At 39.6% G+C, this 20777-nt stretch overlaps 1 protein-coding gene across 1 annotated transcript in view; it reads right to left on the reverse strand.

Annotated features, from left to right (window-relative positions):
- DNAH3 (dynein axonemal heavy chain 3) overlaps window positions 1-20777 on the reverse strand; it is a gene marked incomplete at both ends in the record, with an annotated part of 180411 nt that overhangs the window by 72323 nt on the left and 87311 nt on the right. The window contains 6 exon segments of the mRNA XM_079719035.1: window positions 4536-4812; window positions 12049-12290; window positions 13897-14008; window positions 16844-16978; window positions 17565-17784; window positions 19591-19682. Coding sequence (XP_079575161.1) covers window positions 4536-4812; window positions 12049-12290; window positions 13897-14008; window positions 16844-16978; window positions 17565-17784; window positions 19591-19682 — 1078 coding nt within the window.

Genomic DNA, 20777 nt, shown 5'->3' on the forward strand with positions numbered 1-20777 from the left:
CAGTTAAACTAGAAAGAACTCTGTACTTTCTGCTCAATTTTTCTATAAACCAAAACTGCTCTAAAATTAAAGTCTATTAAACATTTTTTAAAAAGAGAAGAAACGTGGGGATTGGCAAGATGGAAGAATAGAAAGAATTCAATTCTCACAAGCACACACAAATTACAACTATCTGCAGAACAACTATCTTTGAAAAAGACTGAAACCTACAAGAAAAGATCTTCTACAACTAAAGACATGAAGAAGGAACCACAATGAGACAGGTAGGAGGGATGGACTGGCAATATAATCAAGTCCCATACCTGTGGGGTGAGGGTGACCCAGAAACTGGAGAATAATTATAGTGCAGAGGTTCTCCCACAGGAGCAAGAGTTCGGAGCCCCAAATCGGGCTCCCCAGCCTGGGATGACCCCCCACCCCCAGAGTATTTGGCTCTGAAGGTCAGTGGGGCTTCATTTTGGGAGTCCCAAAGGACTGCAGGAAATAGAGACTTCACTCTTAAAAGGCACACACACAATATCCCATGCATTGGGACTCAGGGCAAAAGCAGTAATTTGATAGGAGCCTGGGCCAGACCTACCTGCTGGTCTTGGAGAGTCTTGCAGAGAGGCCGGGGGGTGGGGGGACAGTGCAGCAGTGGCTTACCTTGGGGACATAGACACTGGCAGCAGCCATATTTGGGAGCTTTGTACCATGTAGACAATGCTGCTGTCAGCAACCATAGTGGGATCCTACCTCTACCTCATTAGCAAGACCTGGCCCCACCCAATAGACTGTAGGCACCAGTGCTGGGCTGCCTCAGGCCAGAACTAACTGGGTAGAGACACAGCTCCACCCATCAGCAGACAGGCTTACTAAAGACTTCCTGAGCTCACGGCCCCTCTAGACATGCCTCTAGACACAGCCCTGCCCACCAGAGGGTCAAGACCCAGCTCTACCCACCAGTGGACAGGCACTGGCCTGGCCCTCCAGGAGACCTGCACTAGCCTCAAGACCAGCCTCACCCATCACGGGGCAAACACCACATGCAAGAAAACCACAGTCTCACAGACCCTGTCTTCCCACAACAGGCCAGATCCTACCCTGGGACCAGCTGGGCCCTGGTCCTGCCCAGTGGCAGGCCAACACAAGCTTTGGGACACCATGGACCTCACAGCTAACTGTCAGGAACTGCCCTGCCCCACCAGGGATCTGACACCAGCTCTGGGATCCCTGGGCTCTACAGCCAGACTCCAAGACCTGGCTCTGCCTGACAGTAGTCCAGAACTAACCCTAGAACCTGGCTTCACCCACCAGTGGGGGGAATCAACAGCCCCAAAGTTTTCTGGACCTTGACACCATGCACCAGTGAGCCAGCACTAGCCCCAGGGACCCTGCAATCAGTGCCTTGTGACCAGGCCCTGCTAACCAGTAGCCAGCAGCATCTGCACAAGGCAGGGCCTGGCAACCTACTGGGCTAGGGACCAACCAAGTGTACCAGACTGCCCACATAGCCCACCATAACTGAAGTACCCAAGCAACACTCTTAGAGGGAAGCCCTAGAGCACACAGTTTGGATGACAACAGGGGAGTGTACTGCTGGGACACACAGGATATCTCCTAAGGAAGGCTACTTCTCCAAGTCGAGAAATGTGACTAACCTACCACATACATAAAAATACAAATAGCAACTCAGACAAAATGAGGCAGCAGAGGAACATGTTCCAGATGAAGGAACAAGATAAAACCCCAGAAGAAAACTAAGTGATGTGGAGATAGGCAATCTACCTAAGAAAGAGTTCAGATAATGATTGTAAAGATGATGAAAGAACTTGGGAGAAGAATGGATGCACAGAGTGAGAAGTTAGAAGTTTTTAACAAAGAGTTAGAATATATAAAGAACAACCAAAGAGAGATGAAGAATATAATAAATGAAATGAAAAAATACGTTAGAAGGAATCAAGAGTAGACTAAATGATACAGAGGAACGGATCAGTGAGCTGGAAGACAAAGTAGTGGAAATCACTGTTGCTGAACAGAAAAAAGAAAAAAGAATGAAAAGAAATGAGAACAGGGCCTCCCTGGTGGCGCAGTGGTTGGGAGTCCGCCTGCCGATGCAGGGGACCTGGGTTCGCGTCCTGGTCCGGGAGGATCCCACATACTGCGGAGCTGCTGGGCCCGTGAGCCGTGGCCGCTGGGCCTATGCGTCCGGAGCCTGTGCTCCGCAATGGGAGAGGCCACGACGGTGAGAGACATGCGTATGGCAAAAAAAAAAAAGAAAGAAATGAGACCTCTGGGACACTATTTAGAACACTAATATTCACATTATAGGGGTCCCAGAAAGAGAAGAGAGAGAGTGAAAGGGGCTGAGAACATACTTGAAAACATAATAGCTGAAAACTTCCCTAACATGGGAAAGGACACAGTCACCAAGTCCAGGAGGTGCGGAGAGTCCCATACAGGATGAACCCGATGAGGAACACACCAGGACACACTGTAATAAAAATGACAAAAATTAGGGCTTCCCTGGTGGTGCAGTGGTTGAGAGTCTGCCTGCCGATGCAGGGGACATGGGTTCGTGCCCCAGTCCGGGAAGATCCCACATGCCGTGGAGCAGCTGGACCCGTGAGCCATGGCCACTGAGCCTGCGCGTCTGGAGCCTGTGCTCCGCAACAGGAGAGGCCACAACAGTGAGAGGCCCGCGTACCGCAAAAAATAAATAAATAAATAAAAATAAAAGAAAAATAGAAAATCTTCTGAATTAAAAAAACAGAGAGGGGCTTGCCTGGTGGCGCAGTGGTTGGGAGTCCGCCTGCCGATGCAGGGGACGCGGGTTCGTGCCCCAGTCCGGGAGGATCCCACATGCCGCGGAGCGGCTGGGCCCGTGAGCCATGGCCGCTGAGCCTGCGCGTCCGCAGCCTGTGCTCCGCAACGGGAGAGGCCACAGCGGTGAGAGGCCCGCGTACCACAAAAAAAAAAAAAAAAAAAAAAAAAAAAAAAAAAAACAGAGAAAAACGAAAAAAAGAATGGGGCTTCCCTGGTGGTGCAGTGGTTGAGAGTCCGCCTGCCGATGCAGGGGACACGGGTTCGTGCCCCGGTCTGGGAGGATCCCACATAACGCGGAGCGGCTGGGCCCATGGGTCATGGCCGCTGAGCCTGCGCGTCCGGAGCCTGTGCTCCACAGCGGGAGAGGCCACAACAGTGAGAGGCCCACGTGCCGCAAAAAAAAAAGAATGGATGTACTACCATCTAACAAGGGGATTGGTACAGGGCCTCCATGCAGTTCATCTGACAGATAACCATGTATCACATATTTGAAGTGTACCAGGTGTGCTGGGGGAAGTGTGTGTTTAGGGGGACAATGGCAACTACTTGCTCATTCATTTTTTAAAATTATTATGTAAAGTTTCAAACATAAAGAAACACTGAAAACCCCGTACAGTGAACATTTGTATACCCATCTCTTAGATTTTACCATTAGTTTTTCACTTGTTTTATCACATACCTCTTCATCCCTCTATCCATCCATTAAGGCATCTTATTTTTTGACACATTTCAAAGAAAATATATACACTTCCTCATAAATACTTCGGCATGTATATCATTAACTGTTCAATATTTATATTTTTTCATTTGCTAAAAAATTTGCATACAATGAAATGCACAAGTCTTGTGTTCATTCACTGAGTTTTGAGAATTGCACGTATTTGTGTAACCCAAATCTCTCTCAACATATACAACATTACCATCACCCCAGGGAGTTCCCTCATGGGCCCATCATATACTTTTTCATAATTAAAAAAATGTAAAACTATTTGGAATGTATATATAGTATGATCCCCATTTTTGCTATAGAAATACAGAAAAAAAACTGGAAGAAAAAATATAAAAAGTGATCATTTCTGGATAGTGGGATTACCATTGATACTTATTTTCTTCTATTCCTTTCTCTGTATTTTCTAAATTTGATGTAATGTATTACTTGGGTGGTAAGAAAAAAAGCAGTAAAAGCTACTTAAAAGAAAACAAACATCTTTCAATCTTTTTATGAATGATGTCACACATATAAGAATATTAATACATCATTAAAGTAATCATTCTGAAGATAATGTATGTAGCAAAATTATAAATATTTTAATATAATATTAGATTACAATGAAAAAATTAAAGGAAATGTTAATACCATAATCACCATGATATGACATGTATACACATAGAACAGGACTAGAAGGGCGTAAGAAAAAAAAGTGGCTATATTTCTCATGCTGTTCCCTGGGGCCTGTTAGAGTGATGAGATTATGGGTAATTAAAAAAAAGTTATATCGACTTTTTCTAAACTAAAAATTAGTAGTTAAAATAACCCATAAGACCCTGACTTCAGGGTCACCCATCTCTACATACAGGGGCCAGCTCTGAAGAAGTGAACCCTCTCAGGCAAGCTACAAAATCTTTCCTGACTTTTGTAAAGGCCTCACATGGGCCACACATTTTGGTTGGGTTTGGAACATATGCTCCAAACCACTATAGTAAGACAAAACAAACAGGTATTAAGTTACCTCTTTCTGGAAAGATGTTGTTTTTGGTGAGTTTGACGCTTTTGGGTCTTGGGTTGTTATTATCCATACCCATGATGAGGTTGCGGAAAAACAGATCAAATTTCTTTCTGCTGTCTGCATTGATGGTGCTGGCCACGGTCCACACCAAGGCAAAAAGGAACAGACCTTGCAGCCAGAGGAAGATCTGTTGGCTTGTCAGGCTTTCAAATAATTCACTTTCCTTCTCTTCTATTTCCCTGATTTCATCTAAAAGCAAGAAAAGGAATCTCAGGAAAAGCTGCAGAGTGCAATAGATATGAATTGGGCAGTTTTGTCTGTGAGGGGCCTGGGAAGAGGATTGATACTGGTTGAGTGGCATCACCTGCCAGATCCTTTATCCACATACATTAAAAAAAATTTTTTTTAACTGTGGTAAGATATGCATAACATAAAAATTACCATCTTAACCATTTTAAAGTTCAGTGGTATTAAATACATTCATGTTGTTGTGCAACCATCACCACTATTCATATCCAGCACTATTTTTGTCTTGCAAAGCTGAAACTCTGTATCCATGAAACATTAATTCATTACCCTCTCCCCAACGGCCTGGCAAACAGCATTCTACTTTCTGTCTTTATAAATTTGACTAACCTAGATATGTCTTAGAGGTGACATCATATAGTCTTTTTCTGACTGGCTTATTTCTCTTAGCATAATGTCCTTAAGGTTCATCCATGTTGCAGCATGTATCAGAATTTCTTTCTTTTTTTTATTTTGGCCGCACCATGCGGCTTGTGGGATCTCTGTTCCTCAACCAGGGATTGAACCCAGGCCACGGCAGTGAAAGTGCCAAATACTAACCACTAGACCACTAGGGAACTCCCCAGAATTTCCTTCATTTTTTAAGGCTGAATAATATTTTACCATATGTATATACTAGATTTATTTATCCATTCATTGGTTGATGGACACTTGGGTTGCTTCCACCTTTGGCTACTGTGAATAATGCTGCTATGAACATGGGTGTACAAATATCTGTTTATGTCCCTACTTTCAATTCCTTTGTATATATACCAAAAGTAGAAGTGCTAAGTCATCTGGTAATTCTATTTTTAATTCTGAGGATCCGACAAACTATTTTCCATAGCAACTGTACCATTTTACATTTCCATCAACAGTGCACAAGGGTTCCAATTTCTCTACACCCTTATCAACACTTGTTCTTTTGGTTGTTGATGCTGTTGTTCTTGTTGTTTGGATAGTATCCATCCTAATAGGTATGAGGTGGTATCTCATTGTGGTTTTGATTTGCATTTTCCTAATAATTAGTGATGCTGAGCATCTTTTCATGTGGTTATTAACCATTTGTGTATCTTTGGAGAAATGTCTATTTAAGTCCTTTGCCTATTGTTTATCATATTATTTGTTTTTGTGTTGTTAAATTTTAGGAGTTCTCTATATATTCCGGGTATTCATCCTTTATCATATATATGGTTTGTAAATATTTTCTCCCACTTGTGGGCTGTCTTTTTATTCTGTTGCTAGAGTCTTTTGATTTACAGAAGTTTTCAATTTTCATGCGATGTATTTGTCTTTTTTCCTTTGTTGCCTGTGACTTTGGTGTCATATCCAAGGAATCATTGCCAAATAGCTTTCCATCTTATGTCTTCTAGAAAGTTTATAGGTTTAGTTCTTATGTTTAGGTCTTTCATCTGTTGTGAGTTAATCTTTGTAGATGGTATTAAGGGTCCAACTTCATTCTTTTGTAAGTGGATATCCAGGTTTCCTGACACCATTTGTTGAAAAGACTGTCCTTTCCCCATTGAAATGTCTTGGTATCCTTGTGGAAAATCATTTGACAATACATGTAAGGGTTTATATCTAGACTTTCTGTTCCATTCCATTGGTTTATACATCTGTCTGTATGAGTACTGCACTGTTTTGATTATTTTAGCTTTGCATTAAGTTTTGAAATCAGAAAGTGCTCTTTGTTCTCCAACTTTCTGTTTCTTTTTCAAGATTGTTTTGGCTATTCAGGGTCTTTGAAATTCCATATAAATTTTAGGATGGATTTTTATATTTCTGCCAAAAATGTAATTGGGATTTTAATAGAAATTGCACTGAATCTGTAGATTATTTTGGGTACTACTGACATATTAACAATGTTTAGTCTTCCAATACATGAACTTGGAATGCCTTTCTATTAAAGTGTTCTATAATTTCTTTCAGCAATGTTTTGTAGTTTTCATTGTAGAAGTCTATCACCTTCTTGGTTAAGTTAATTCCTATGTATTTTATTCTTTGTTAGGCTATTGTAAGTGGCATTGCTTTCTTAATTTAGATTTCAGATTGTTCATTGTCAGTGTACAGAAATGCAACAGAAATACACTGATTTTGTGTGTTGATTTTGTATCCTGCCACTTTGCTGAATTTGTTTATAACAGTTTTTGTGTGTGTGCATGAAATCTTTAGGATTTACTACGTATTAGATCATATAATCTGCAAACAGATAATTTTACTTCTTCCTTTCTAATGTGGAGATATATATATATATATATATATTTTTTTTTTTTTTTTTTTTTTGCAGTACGCGGGCCTCTCACTGTTGTGGCCTCTCCCGTTGAGGAGCACAGGCTCCGGACGCGCAGGCTCAGCAGCCACGGCTCATGGGCCCAGCCGCTCTGCGGCATGTGGGATCTTCCCAGCCCGGGACACGAACCCATGTCCCCTACATCGGCAGGCAGAGGCTCAACCACTGCGCCACCAGGGAAGCCGTGGATATATATTTTAATTTCTTTTTCTTGCCTAATTACTCTGGCTAGTACTTCCAATACTATGTTGAATAGAAGTGGTGAAAGCAAGCATCCTTTCCCTGTTCTTTATCTTAGCTGAAAAGCTTTAAGTCTTTCAACATTGAGTATAATGTTCACTGTGGGTTTTTCATATATGGCTTTTATTATGTTGAGGTAGTATCCTTCTATTCTTACTTTGTTCAGTGTTGTTTATCATGATTTCATGAATATTGTCAAATGATTCTCTGCATTAATTGAGATAATGTGTTTTTCCCTTCGTTCTATTACATTGTATGACATGTATCACACATTGATCAATTTTCATACATTGAACCATCGTTGCACTACAGAAATACATCTTAGCTGGTCACAGTGTATAATCCTTTTAATATGCTGCTTAATTTGGTTTTCTGGTATTTTGGGGGGAATTTTTGCATTAATCTTCATAAGGGATATTGGTCTGTAATTTTCTTGTAGTGTCTTTGTCTGGCTTTGGTATCAGGGTAATGCTGGCCTCATAGAATGAGTGAGGAAGTGTTCTCTTTTAAACATTTTGGAAAAGTTTGAGAAGGATTGATATTAGTTCTCTAAATGTTGGTTGAATTCACCAGTGAAGCCGTCAGATCCAGGTCTTTTCTTTGTTGGGAGCTTTTTGATAACTGACCAAAACTAGTCACTGGTCTATTCAGATTTCTTCATGATGCAGTCTTGGTAGGTTTTGTGTCTTGGTAGGCATTTGTCCATTTCATTTAAGTAATCCAATTTGTTGGCATAAAATTGTTCACAGTATTCTCTTATAATCCTTTTTATTTCTGTACAATGAGTAGTAATGTCCCCATTTTCATATCTGATTTTAGTAATTTGAGGATAAAGACATGCTGAAGGGACACAGGAACCAACCTGAAGGTGCTCCCAATGGCAAAAACCATTTGAACAGCAAAATAAATAATTATAGCATTGGATTATAATCCATAGAATAAAATAAATATCCATGAGTCCATACTTTGATCAATAAATAATTAAATAAGTAAATAAGTATGGAAGAACAGTTTTTCTTTACAGAAGAATTCTGATTTGTAAAAGGAATATAAATATAAATAGAAAATTTACATTAGGAAATGCCACCATAATTACTGTTGTAGGCAAGATCTACCAATGAATGTTAAAACCAGTGCATGAAAGTTTGAGGAGAAATAGGATATCTGCATAGTTTCAAATTATCTTCCCCAATGTACTTATTGATAACAAAGGAAAAAATAGTAACATTAACAGTGGAGAAATATAACTATGAACAAAGTTAATTTTGACCAGAGCCTTCACCAGTAATAAGATAGATCAATATCATGTACCCACTGATGATGCACTGAGGATACATCATCACTTCTGTGGTATTCTCACTAAAAATGCAAATCTTGATTTTTGCTTAGCTTTTCAAAGAACCAGCTCTTAGTTTCATTGATCTTTTCTATTGGTTTTTTGTTTGTTTGTTTGTCTCTATTTCATTTCTTTCTGCTCTGATCTTTAAGATTTCTTTCCTTCTGCTAACTTTGTGTTTCGTTATTCTTTTCCTAGTTTCTTCGGGTATAAGCTTAGGTCGTTTATTTGAGATTTTTCTTTTCTTTTTTTTTTTTTTTTTTTGCGGTATGCGGGCCTCTCACTGTTGTGGCCTCTCCCATCATGGAGCACAGGCTCCGGACGCACAGGCTCAGCGGCCAGGGCTCACGGGCCCAGCCGCTCCGCGGCATGTGGGACCTTCCCGGACCGGGGCATGAACTGATGTCCCCTGCATCGGCAGGCGGACTCTCAACCACTGCGCCACCAGGGAAGCCCTGAGATTTTTCTTGTTGCTCAGGTTTGTATCACCGTAAACTTCCCTCTTATAACTGCTTTTGCTGTGTCCCACAGATTTTGGATTGTTGTTTGTTTTTATTTGTCTCCAGGTATTTTGTGATTTCCTCTTTGATTTATTCAGTTATCCATTGGTTGTTTAATAGCATATTGTTTAGCCTCTTTGTACTTTTTGCAGTTTTTTTCTTGTACCTGATTTCTAGTCTCATAGCATTGTGGTTGGAAGAGATGCTTGATATGATTTCAATTTTCTTAAATTTACCAAGGTTTGTTTGTGGCCTAGCATGTTATCTATCCTGGAGAATGTTTTGTATGCACTTGAAAATAATGTGTATTCTGCTGCTTTTGGATGGAATGTTCTATACATGTCTATTGGGTCCATCTAGCCTAATGTCATTTAAGGCCAGTCATCTAAATCTTTAGCCAGATTCATCAAGAAAGAAAGAGAGAAAGCCCAAATCAATAAAGTCAAAAATGAAAAAGGAGAACTTATAATCAACACCACAGAAATACAAAGTAATTGTAGAGATTACTATAAACAACTATACACCAATAAAATGGACAACCTCGAAAAAAATGGACAAATTCTTAGAAAGGTACAAGACTGAACCATGAAGAAAAAGAAAATATGAACAGACCAATTACCAGTAATAAAATTGAATAAGTAATTTAAAAACTCCCAACAAATGAAAGTCTAGGACCAGAGGGCTTCACAGGTGAATTCTACCAAACATTCAGGGAAGAGTTAAAACCTACCTTCTCAAATTATTCTGAAAAATTGCAGAGGCAGGAACACTTTCTAACTCATTCTATGATGCCAGCATTACCCTGATACCAAAACCAGACAAAGATATCACAAAAAAAGAAAATTACAGGCCAATATCACTGATGAACATAGATGCAAAAACCCTCAACAAAATAGCAGCAAACTGAATTGAACAATACATTAAAAAGATCATACACCATGATTAAGTGGGATTTATCCCAGGGATGCAAAGATTTTTCAATATCACAAATCAATCAGTGTGATCACATTAACAAATTGAAGAATAAAAACCATATGATCATCTCAATAGATGCAAAAAAGCTTTTGATAAAATATATACAGTATCCATTTATGATTTTAAAAAATCTCCACAAAGTGGGTATAGAGGAAACATACCTCAACATAATAAAGGTCATATATGATAAGCCCACAGCAAATATCATACTCAATGGTGAAAAGCTGAAAGCATTTCCTATAAGATCAGAAACAAGACAAAGATGCCCACTCTCAGCACTTTTATTCAACATAGTATTGAAAGTCCTAGCCACAGCAATCAGACATGAAAAAGAAATAAAAGGAATCCAAATTGGAAAGGAGATGTAAAACTGTCAGTGCTTGCAGATGACATGATACTATATATAGAAAATCTTAAAGACATCACCAAAAAACTACTACAGTTCACCAATAAATTCAGTAAAATTGCAGGATTCAAAATTAATATGCAGAAGTTGGTTGCACTTCTATACACCGAAAACAAACTATTATAAAGAGAAATTAAGGAAAGAATCCCATTTAACATTGCATCAAAAAGAAGAAAATATCTAGGAATAAATCTAAATAAGGAAGTAAGAGACCTATATTCAGAAAACTACGAGACACTGATGAAAAACTGAAAACGACACAAACAGATGGAAAGATATACTGTGTTCATGGATTGGAAGAATTAATATTGTTAAAATGACCATGCTACCCAAGGTAATCTACAGATTCAATGCAATCCTTATCAAAATATCAAAGGCATTTTTCACAGAACTAGAACAAATAATTCTGAAAGTTGTACGTAAACACATAAGATCCCCTAATAGCCAAAGCAATCTTAAGAAAGAAGAACAGAGCTGGAGGCATCATGCTCCCAGACTTCAGACTATACTACAAAGCTACAGTAATCAAGACAGTATGGTGCTGGTACAAAAACAGAAATATAGATCATTGAACAGAATAGGGAGCCCAGAAATAAACCCATACACTTATGGTCAATTAATCTATGACAAAGGAGGCAAGAATATATAATGGAGAAAAGACAGTCTCTTCAGTAAGTGGTGCTGGGACAATAGGACGGCTATATGTAAAAGAATAAAATCAGAACATTTTCTCACATCATACACAAAAAATAAACTCAAAATGGATTAAAGACCTAAATGTAAGACCATAAACCATAAAACTCCTAGAAGAAAACATAGGCAGAACACTCTTTGACATAAATCGTAGCAATATTTTTTTGATTTGTCTCCTAAGGCAAAGGAAACAAAATCAAAACTAAACAAGTGGGACCTGATTAAACTTTTTTTTATTAGTTTCTGCTTTATAACAAAGTGAATCAGTCATACATATACATCTGTTCCCACATCCCTTCCCTCTTGCGTCTCTCTCCCTCACACCCTCCCTATCCCACCCCTCCAGACGGTCACAAAGCACCGAGCTGATCTCCCTGTGCTATGCGGCTGCTTCCCACTAGCTATCTATTTTACATTTGGACATATGGACATATATACACTACCACTCTCTCACTTTGTCCCAGCTTACCCTTCCCCCTCCCCATATCCTCAAGTCCATGCTCTAGTAGGTCTGCATCTTTATTCCCGTCTTGCCCCTAGGTTCTTCATGACCTTTTTTTTTTTTTTTAGATTCCATATATATGTGTTAGCATACAGTATTTGTTTTTCTCTTTCAGACTTACTTCACTCTGTATGACAGACTCTAGGTCCATCCACCTCACTACAAATAACTCAATTTCATTTCTTTTTATGGCTGAGTAATATTCCATTGTTATATAGTTTTGATCAATGACTAACTTCAGTAAAAGAGTTTATTGCACATCCATGTAGAAGTGATATCAGACAGGTACCTTTTTATTGTCATCCAGAACAGTGTTCATATTTTCAATCCAAACAGCATCCACTGGCCCATCAAATATAATCCACTTGCGGTCATCAGACGAAGTAGATGCTTGCTCCCGAAAAGCATTGGCAAGGACACCATCTGTCCACTCATGGCTCACTTGGTCAAAGCACCCATACAGCTGCCCCATGGTGATAGCCTTGGGGTTAATGATCTTATACTCCACAGCAAATTCCTCCATCTGGTTGGCTGGGCAAGAAGGTCCAACACAAGTTACAAAAGTTCTGGTGACACCAGAACATTAGGACAAGAAATAATGCCATCTAAAAGACTAAACAACTTTTAGCAATATGCCATCCAAGGATAGTCCTTAAAATTTGTACTCAGTCTTTATAAAAATTGGGATAACTGGATAGGCAAAGCCTTAAGTTGTTAGGTTATTACAGCTATTAGTTTCTCACCATATTGTTTTCTGAGGCTCATTTTAAACAAGTCAAATGTGCCAGTCAGATCTAAAGAAGTCTGCCTGGGCCTAAAAGAACTCAGCCAGTAAAGGAGAGAGATGCCATATAATCAGGTCTCTTTATGTACCTGGCTACCCTAGAACCTTGGCTTTGACTTGAGATGAGGAAACAGCTGACAGGTAAAAGATTTTGGAAAATGATGGTTACTTTCCTTTTGTCTATCTGAAGGGCTAGCTTAGCCCTGAAACCTCTTCTTTAGCTGCCCAATAAGTATCCCCTGAGAAATGGAGCACCAGGACCCAACCAGAATACACAGGCTGATGGATGGCACACTGTATGTGTTTAATAACAGAAAATAACCACACTTTTACATGATCCTTCAAAGTAAGGAAAAACTGGAGTGCCTGAGCCATGAACTAAATAAAGAATAATTTCTGCAGAATTCTAAGGCAAAGACAATGGAGTAACCTCCTTTCTCTTCATTTAGTTTCCTAAATTATATTCAATGCCAAAATTATTACTTAAGTTTGAAATGCCCAAGTTATTAAATAACAAGTTATTAAGGCCAAGTTAGTGCCCAAAACAAAAAACTCAAAAATTCCACAGTAACTCCATCAGCAGTAACTCAATGTTATTAGAAAGAAATATTAAAATGAAGCATAGTGGAAGGGATCCTGTAAACACAGCACAGCAAGGCACTGCTTTTCAAAACCACAGCCTTGTGTTTTATAAAAGAAAAAAACTTCAAAACTGTTTCTCTGGCAATAAACATGGCTTTTATTTGTTGAGCTAGGTTATTTACCTGCATAATCTCATTTAATTATCACAACAATCCCATTTTACAGCTGGGAAAACAGAGGCAAAGAGAGGTTTAGTCATTTGTTCAAGGTCTGAGTTTCATTCAAAAGTCTGAGGTCTTATCTTTTACATTAAATTGAAGGAAGGAAAGAAGGAAAGGAGGGAGGGAAGGAGGGAGGCAGGGTGGATGGGAGGGCCGGAGAATGGGAGGGAGAAAAAAGGAAAGGAGAGGGAAAGAAGGGATGGAAGGAAAAAAAAGAAAAAGAAAAGAAACCATGCAATGATCTGCTTTTAGAACAGTTTTGTTTAGGCAAGTGGCAGGAGTTTCCCTCTCATTGGGAAACCTTTGGAGAAGCCACTGTTCAGCATTTGAGAAAATTCCTCCAGCTTTAGTGATGCACATAAAATCTCCCGTTAGAAGCTCTCCCCCTCTTTATTCTCTGCCTGCAGACCTCTGTGTGCCATGTTCTACTCCTGGCTCTAATGTCACAAATCAGGGATGGTAAAGTTAACAGCCTGGCATCATCTCTATGGAGCCAGTCAACTGAGTGGGGACTCCTGTCCTCCCTGGAAGCCAGGGATATGAGTTTTACCCTCGTGTAAATCACCCAGAGCTGCAGCCAACACTTTATAAGCACAGGTCTTGCCACCCATGGGGTCTCCAACAATCATATAGCCATGTCTTACCAGGATCATCTCGTAGATCTGGGAGGAGACATATATAAGAAGTTAATCATTGCAAACCTCCCAGAACTGCAATTAGTCAGATGTCTACAAGGAACAAGGACTGCAGTCCTTTATTTGTCATCTATTGTTTAAATATTTTTTGGATGAATAACTATATGTGTGCATCTCAGATTATTTAAGGGATGGGAAATACTATTTGCTCTGCACCTATCTATGTGCTAAGCAGCAGTGACTTACCTAAGTTATTTCATTTAATCCACTCAGGTATCATTAACTACTTTTAAATGGTGGGAACACTGAGCCCAAGAGAGGCTAACTAACTTGCCCAAGCTCATCAGTGGTGGAACCAGGATTTGACCACAGGGCTCTCTGACTTCAATGCCACTAATCTTTTCATTGCACCATTTCTACTTGCTTTTAAAGAGGAAAAGGAAACATTTTAGCCAAATGCATTTCTATTGGAAATTTCCTTTCTCAAGGCCTAAATGCTATTCTGACTTGATTGGAACTCTCAATAGATTAAAATGTATTTTCTGAGCCAGGGGCAATGCTATAAAATATAAATGAACTTCCATGTAATTTTAGCCCCTACCCTTGAGAATCAACAGCTAAGTGGAAGCTCATTTTTTGAATTTTCTAATTGTTTTGTCTGTGACAAGTAGTCCATGACAGTTGAAATGCAAATGCTTTGGTCATTTATATTAATGTGAAATGTTTTCTCTCTCCTTTTAAACTGTGAGTCTCTCAGCAAAAGGGAATATATGAAGCTTTTTATTTTAAGGATTGTTTGCATTATTTTTCACCTTGGAAGTGAGTTATACAGAAGGTGTAAATTAGGACAATGGGGGTGGTACAGGTACTGACAAAAGTGAGTCAGCAAATATTTGTTAAACACCTATTATGTGCCAGATACTGTTCTAAGTTCTACAGAGAGGACAAAACAACAAAATCCCCAACCATCAAGTAAGGTTTATATTCAAGTAGACTGCAAAGACATCTCAGATTGAATAAAGATAAACGGAGTTGACCATGCATTAGAAAAAAGAGAGAAAAGCACTTATGATTCAATAGTCTCTCACCTTCCCCCTCACATAACTTTAAAGGGATTATCAAGGTATCAATATACAAAAGGGAAGGTAGCTCCATATATTTTGCTTTTGAAAATTGGTACTAAACTATATAAAAGTTCATCTGTAGGTCTGGAAATTACTTTGGAATACATAAAAAAGTAAGATAAGTTGATGGATGGATGGATGGATAGGTAAGTGATAAAGCCAAGTATTATAAAATGTTAATTATAAAACCTAGGTGGTGGGTACATGGGTATTCTCAGTAAAATTCTTTCAATTTTTCTGCATGTTTAAATTTTTTATTATAAAATATTGGAAATAAAAGCTCATGCCTAGTTTTAAAAAGTCCATCTATAAAATCCCAACGAATAGATTGGGATTCAATATTGAGTTAAATGAATTGTGTCAAGACTAGCACATTTGATGAATAGTAGGGAAAAAATTTTTATTCCTAAAAATTTTTATTCTGATCTCAGAATCTGGAGACCTGGGTCCTACCTTGACGTTTAATTCTAAATAACAATATGATTTTGGGAAATGATGATATTTCTGATGTTTTTGGAGATGGTGAGGTTGATTTTGATATAGTAATCAGGCACTATATCTAGCACTTTATGTACTTCTTGTCTCAAAATTACTCTGTGGGGAAGGTTTTACTCCCTCCATTTTACAGATGAAGAAACTAGGGCTCAGAATGGTGAACTAACTTGCCTAAAATCTCACAGCAAAAAACTGATGGGGGTGAGATTTGAAACTAGGTTTATATGAATCCAAATCTGTTCCCTCTCTGGATGCCAGTGTTCTTAAGGATCCAGGAGCAGATGGCATTTAAGGTCCCTTGTAGTTCTGTCCTGTGATTCTGTAGAAAAAGTGCATTTGGGGCTTATTTTATTCAACTTATGACTTTAAGTCAGTTTTACATAGAAAGTGATCCTAGGGAAGGATCCCTGAAATTAGGGTGAAGTTTCACTAAGGTTCTCCAGGGTCAAGACTGTAGAAACATTTCTTTCACCTATTGATAACAGCACCCTGATTTTCCCTGAGGAACCACCACTTCATGGTTCAGTCCACATGACTTGGGTGGCTCTGACTCCACCTCCACTTCTGGCAGAGCTGGGGTGGTTATGGTCTACTTCTTGTCTCTGTAATGGGTTCAGGGATGGTCACGTGACTTTATGAGCACCATTCAAAGCTAATCCTGAGACTTTTGCTGAGGACACTCCAAGAATGATGCTCTTTTTCCTTCTGGGCCTGAACATGGGACAATCTAAGTGTGAGGCTACTGGGGGTCCAACTGAAAATGAATTTTTCATGCAGAGGGAGGCAGAATCCAGAAATGAGGACAGGCAGATTCCTGATGACATTATCTAAAAACCTGTATCTCACTATGCCTGAAACCAACATATTTCTATACTTTCCAAGTTAGGTTAATGAGTAAATTCCCTTTTGTTGACTAAGACAGTTTGAATTGGATTTCTGTCACTGGGAACCAAAAAAGTTGGTTTTTGACTAATTCAAAGCCCAATGCCCTGAAAGGTCTGTTTCATTCCCAAATGATGAAAAAGAAACCCCAGCGAAGATGGTCATAGGAAAAATATTGGATTTTAAAAGTCAACTCCTGGAAATGAAAACTGAAGGCACAACAGATTGTTGAGTGTCTTCATCTCTAATCAGGCATCTCCAATTGCTGTCAGTTCAGTTCCAATCTACCATAGTTCTTTCTAATTCCTGACCTCAGCAAACAGTAAACAGGTACATTCCCACATGGGTACAAGGAATCAACCTGGATAATTTTTCCAATAAACCAAGGTACTGGCTGGAGTTTCATCTTTTTGATGTTCTCATTCAGCACTTCCATAAAAACTTCATAGTCTGGCTTTGGAAGAACAATTCCAGGAAACAAATCTGATATAATTCCCTGTTAACAAAAATTCAAGATGTGAAAAAGATGAATTATCAGATACATAACCTCAACATTTTTCTAAAATGAGATCTACAGGTAGCAGGAATCCTTGGAAAATTCCAAACCTCATTTTTCCTGTACCAAAACTTATCTACAATTACAAATTCCAACAATATCTGTTAAACATGATTTTCCTTCCCCAAAATTTTAAAAGTCAGCAAATATTTAATAAGTCTGTGCTGTCTTTCAGTCATTTACTAGCAATGAACAAGACAGTCAAGATTTCTGTCTTCAAGAGCTTACAGCCTAGTAAGGAAGATAGGCATTAAAATAATTCCCCAAAAAAACTAATTACATTTGATATAAACAATTACTCACACTCAACAGCAAATATCCTAGCCGTGAAACTATTTATTAAAATCAGGAATTAGGAATATTGCTATTACCATTATTATTTAACATTTGGGGGAGGGTATCTGGCAATAGGTATGCTGGCTAGAGAATGGAGGGGGTGTCAGGAGATGGAAGAGGTGCCGAAAATTTTTTTCATCTTTGAATGTTGAGTCTCAGTGCTTAGCCAAGGTCCCAAACCACTACACACCTGAAATAGAGGGACATCTTGAGCCAAGAACTTGGCCAGGTTGACATCAAGCAAGGCCCGGAACAGCAGGACACTCTCATTCTCCTCTGGATACTTCAGCTTCAGGTTGCCAGCGGTAGTGAGCACAGACTTGACAGCACGCATGCCATAGTCATAGTGATGCTGGGAGGAAAGTTGCTCTGAACACAGGCGGTAGGTTGCAACAATCTTCTGGGCAAGACTGGGAGGGCAAAGACATGTCTGCAGACCCTCTAGAGAGGACCGTGTCCTGCTCAGCAGACATTCCCAACATGCTTGTGCCCTGTCCCTTCAGAAGCCAGGCCTGCCCACGAACTTGATGGAGAAACCCTATCATTTGAAGGCCTCTTCACAGAGTTACCATAATGAGCTAAGGAAGCTCTGTAACTTTCTTTCAAAGGCAGGATGAAGAACAGCAAGCATATACATATGTATAACATATACTGTACAAGAAGTTATATGTGTTTATACTTTTATCTGTATATATGAATGTATGTGTACACCACACACACACACACACACACACACAAACACACACTTGGGAAGATTACATCAAACGATTAACAATGTTAATGCCTAAAGAGTAGGACAAAGGGTCACAAAGGGGACACTCATTTTTGCATTTCTGTAACATTACAATTTTTTTCAATATCCATGTTTTACTTTTTTAATTTAAGAAAACCAATTCAAAATTTAATATACTCAGCACACAATACATGTCTGCTCATGTGCACTGCCATATCTTATTTTTCCTGGGCACACGGGGGGGACCACATTTCCTAGCCTCCCACAGTTACAGGTGGCCACATCACTGAGTCCTAGCCAGTGGCATATGAATGAAAGGGAAGTATGCCACTTTGAGGGCTGGTCCATAAAAACCTCCTCCATAAGATCCTCTATGCTCATGTGTTGTAGCTGTGAGATATAAGTAACCTGGGTCCCTGGGGAAGAACTCCTCTGATCACAAACACCCATTTTAGATTTCTAGGGAGTGAAAAATAAACTTTTGATATGCTAACCCATTGGCATTTGGAGGGCAGGTTTACCCTAACTAACATACTTATGCACATTCCCCTTGCAGGGCTCCTCTCTAACAAGACTGATTTACTTCAAAAGCAAAGACTGTGTTGCTCATCAGCACCTAGCACAGGGCTGGGCATAAGGTAGGTGGTTTGCCAATTGAATAAATAAATGAATTGAACAGGCAAATCAATGTAACCCAAGTCTCCTATAGAAAAAATAAACCTCTTACAACTGAGGCAGCCTCTTAGCCTTGGAAGGATGGCACATTCTGTTGAGAACATCTGCAGCCCCTTGCATTAACAGCAAGGACCTCCAGGCCACAAAGACACTGTGGGCCTTGTGGAGATAACTGCAGTAACAAAAAATCAATTGATTATGGGCAAGACATGTAAAAAGACAAATGTAAAATTTGAAATAGATCAATAAAAGGCATTTTACAATAAATATTCACAACTCTGGGTGCACATGATAAAGACACTGATGCTTGTGTATATCTCCATCTTAGAAAACTGGGTAAGACTTGAATGAGAGATAACCAAGTTGATTTGAGTAAATAAATATTATATTGATAACAATGTTAATTCTAAATTATATTAATTTTTCCTCTTCAATCTTGGAATAACTTCATGTTTTTCAGTCTCGCCTTAAGTCATTTAGGAGTGTGTGTGTGTGTGTGTGTGTGTGTGTGTGTGTGTGTGTGTTAGAGTGAAGGGTAGAGAAGAGATGAGCGATTCTTCCTTAGAAGAAATCAGGTGTATACAAATAGAGTGGAGGCCCTTTCTTGGTAATCTGAGCCATTTCCTAGTCAGGGATGGGGTCAGGACCAAGACCAGGGCTATGTGCTTTCAGATCAACCTGTGAGTAAAAGCAGTTTCTCAAGTTTCTCTCTTTTTTTTCCAATGGACAATTTACCTTGAATCCACCCCACAAAAAGCCACTCTGTCACTCTTTCTTTAGAACCCACTAGAAAGCCAATATAACATACCTTCTGGAGTCTAGAAACCCCATAGAGTAGAGGGAGATTTCTCCAATGAGGGCATAATCTGGCACCATCATGGCCACTGTCCGCAACAAGGCCTGGAAAAGAAACAGCCTTCTAAAAATAAGATTTCATGTAAAGAACCTGAACACATAAGGTGAAAATGGGGGAAGGTACAACTACAGAGGCAAAGAGAAGTAACCTGATCGTTCAGACCACCCAGTGACAATCAAGGAAAGGAGGCCTGGAGGACAAATCAGTGAAGAAGGACTGTCTTTACTGGACAGATCCACTGCTCCATGAACCTCCCCACTAGCCTTGTCCAGGTACATGTGTCACATTGGGTCCCTCAGTGGTTGTGTGGAAGGCCTTAGGTGCTGGTATCCTAGCAACACCTCATCCTCCTATGCCAAATGAGCATCATTCAACTATTGGAGCTTTCTGGTGTTCAATGTAGACAGTAGAAGTCATTCAGGGATGCAGGATAATTATGTATCAGAAGAATCCTGAAGTCAGACAAATCTTGATTTGAGTCCTTGTTCTGCTAGCTACTAACTGTGGGTAAGTTATGTAACCCCTCTAGACCTCAGGTCTTTCATCTCAAAATGTACTAACAACTGTGTCCTCTTCATAGTTTTCATGAGAACAAATGATATTATGTAAGTGAAGTGCTTAAAAAGGTGTGTGGCACATAGTGAGGGCTCAATAAACATCAGCTATTGTTTCTAATATCTTAGATCTTAGAGGAGAAGTGACTTGCCCAAGTCATTCCATTAGAGGTAGAGCCAGGACTAGAATCCAGGCTTCCTGACACCAACCCTGGGTACCTTCTACTGTGCCACACTGTCTCATGAAAGTTGTTTGTGCAGATCTAACATGGTTGTTGGCTGGGAGGGGTGCAGGGGGGAGTTACATCAACTGGGCACTCTAAAATGAGAAATGTGGGTCCAGATTCTACTTTGGTGTCCCCTGGCCTATGCTGACCTAGAAAGGAAGAGTCACCCTTAGGGATCCCTTTGACTTCTTTTCCATTCCCACGGAGGAGGAGGAGTGGCTTGTCTGAATTAGATTCCAGGGAACTAATCAGAATGTGCTTCTAGCAGATGGAGCATCATGTACTAAAGTCAGTGAATGTGGGTTTTGTCCAGGTCTCTCTTACATCTTTCACGCAAGGGAATGGAGCAATACCTTGA

The sequence above is a fragment of the Hyperoodon ampullatus genome, assembly GCF_949752795.1.
Source record: "Hyperoodon ampullatus genome assembly, chromosome: 14".
Lineage (NCBI taxonomy): Eukaryota > Metazoa > Chordata > Mammalia > Artiodactyla > Ziphiidae > Hyperoodon > Hyperoodon ampullatus.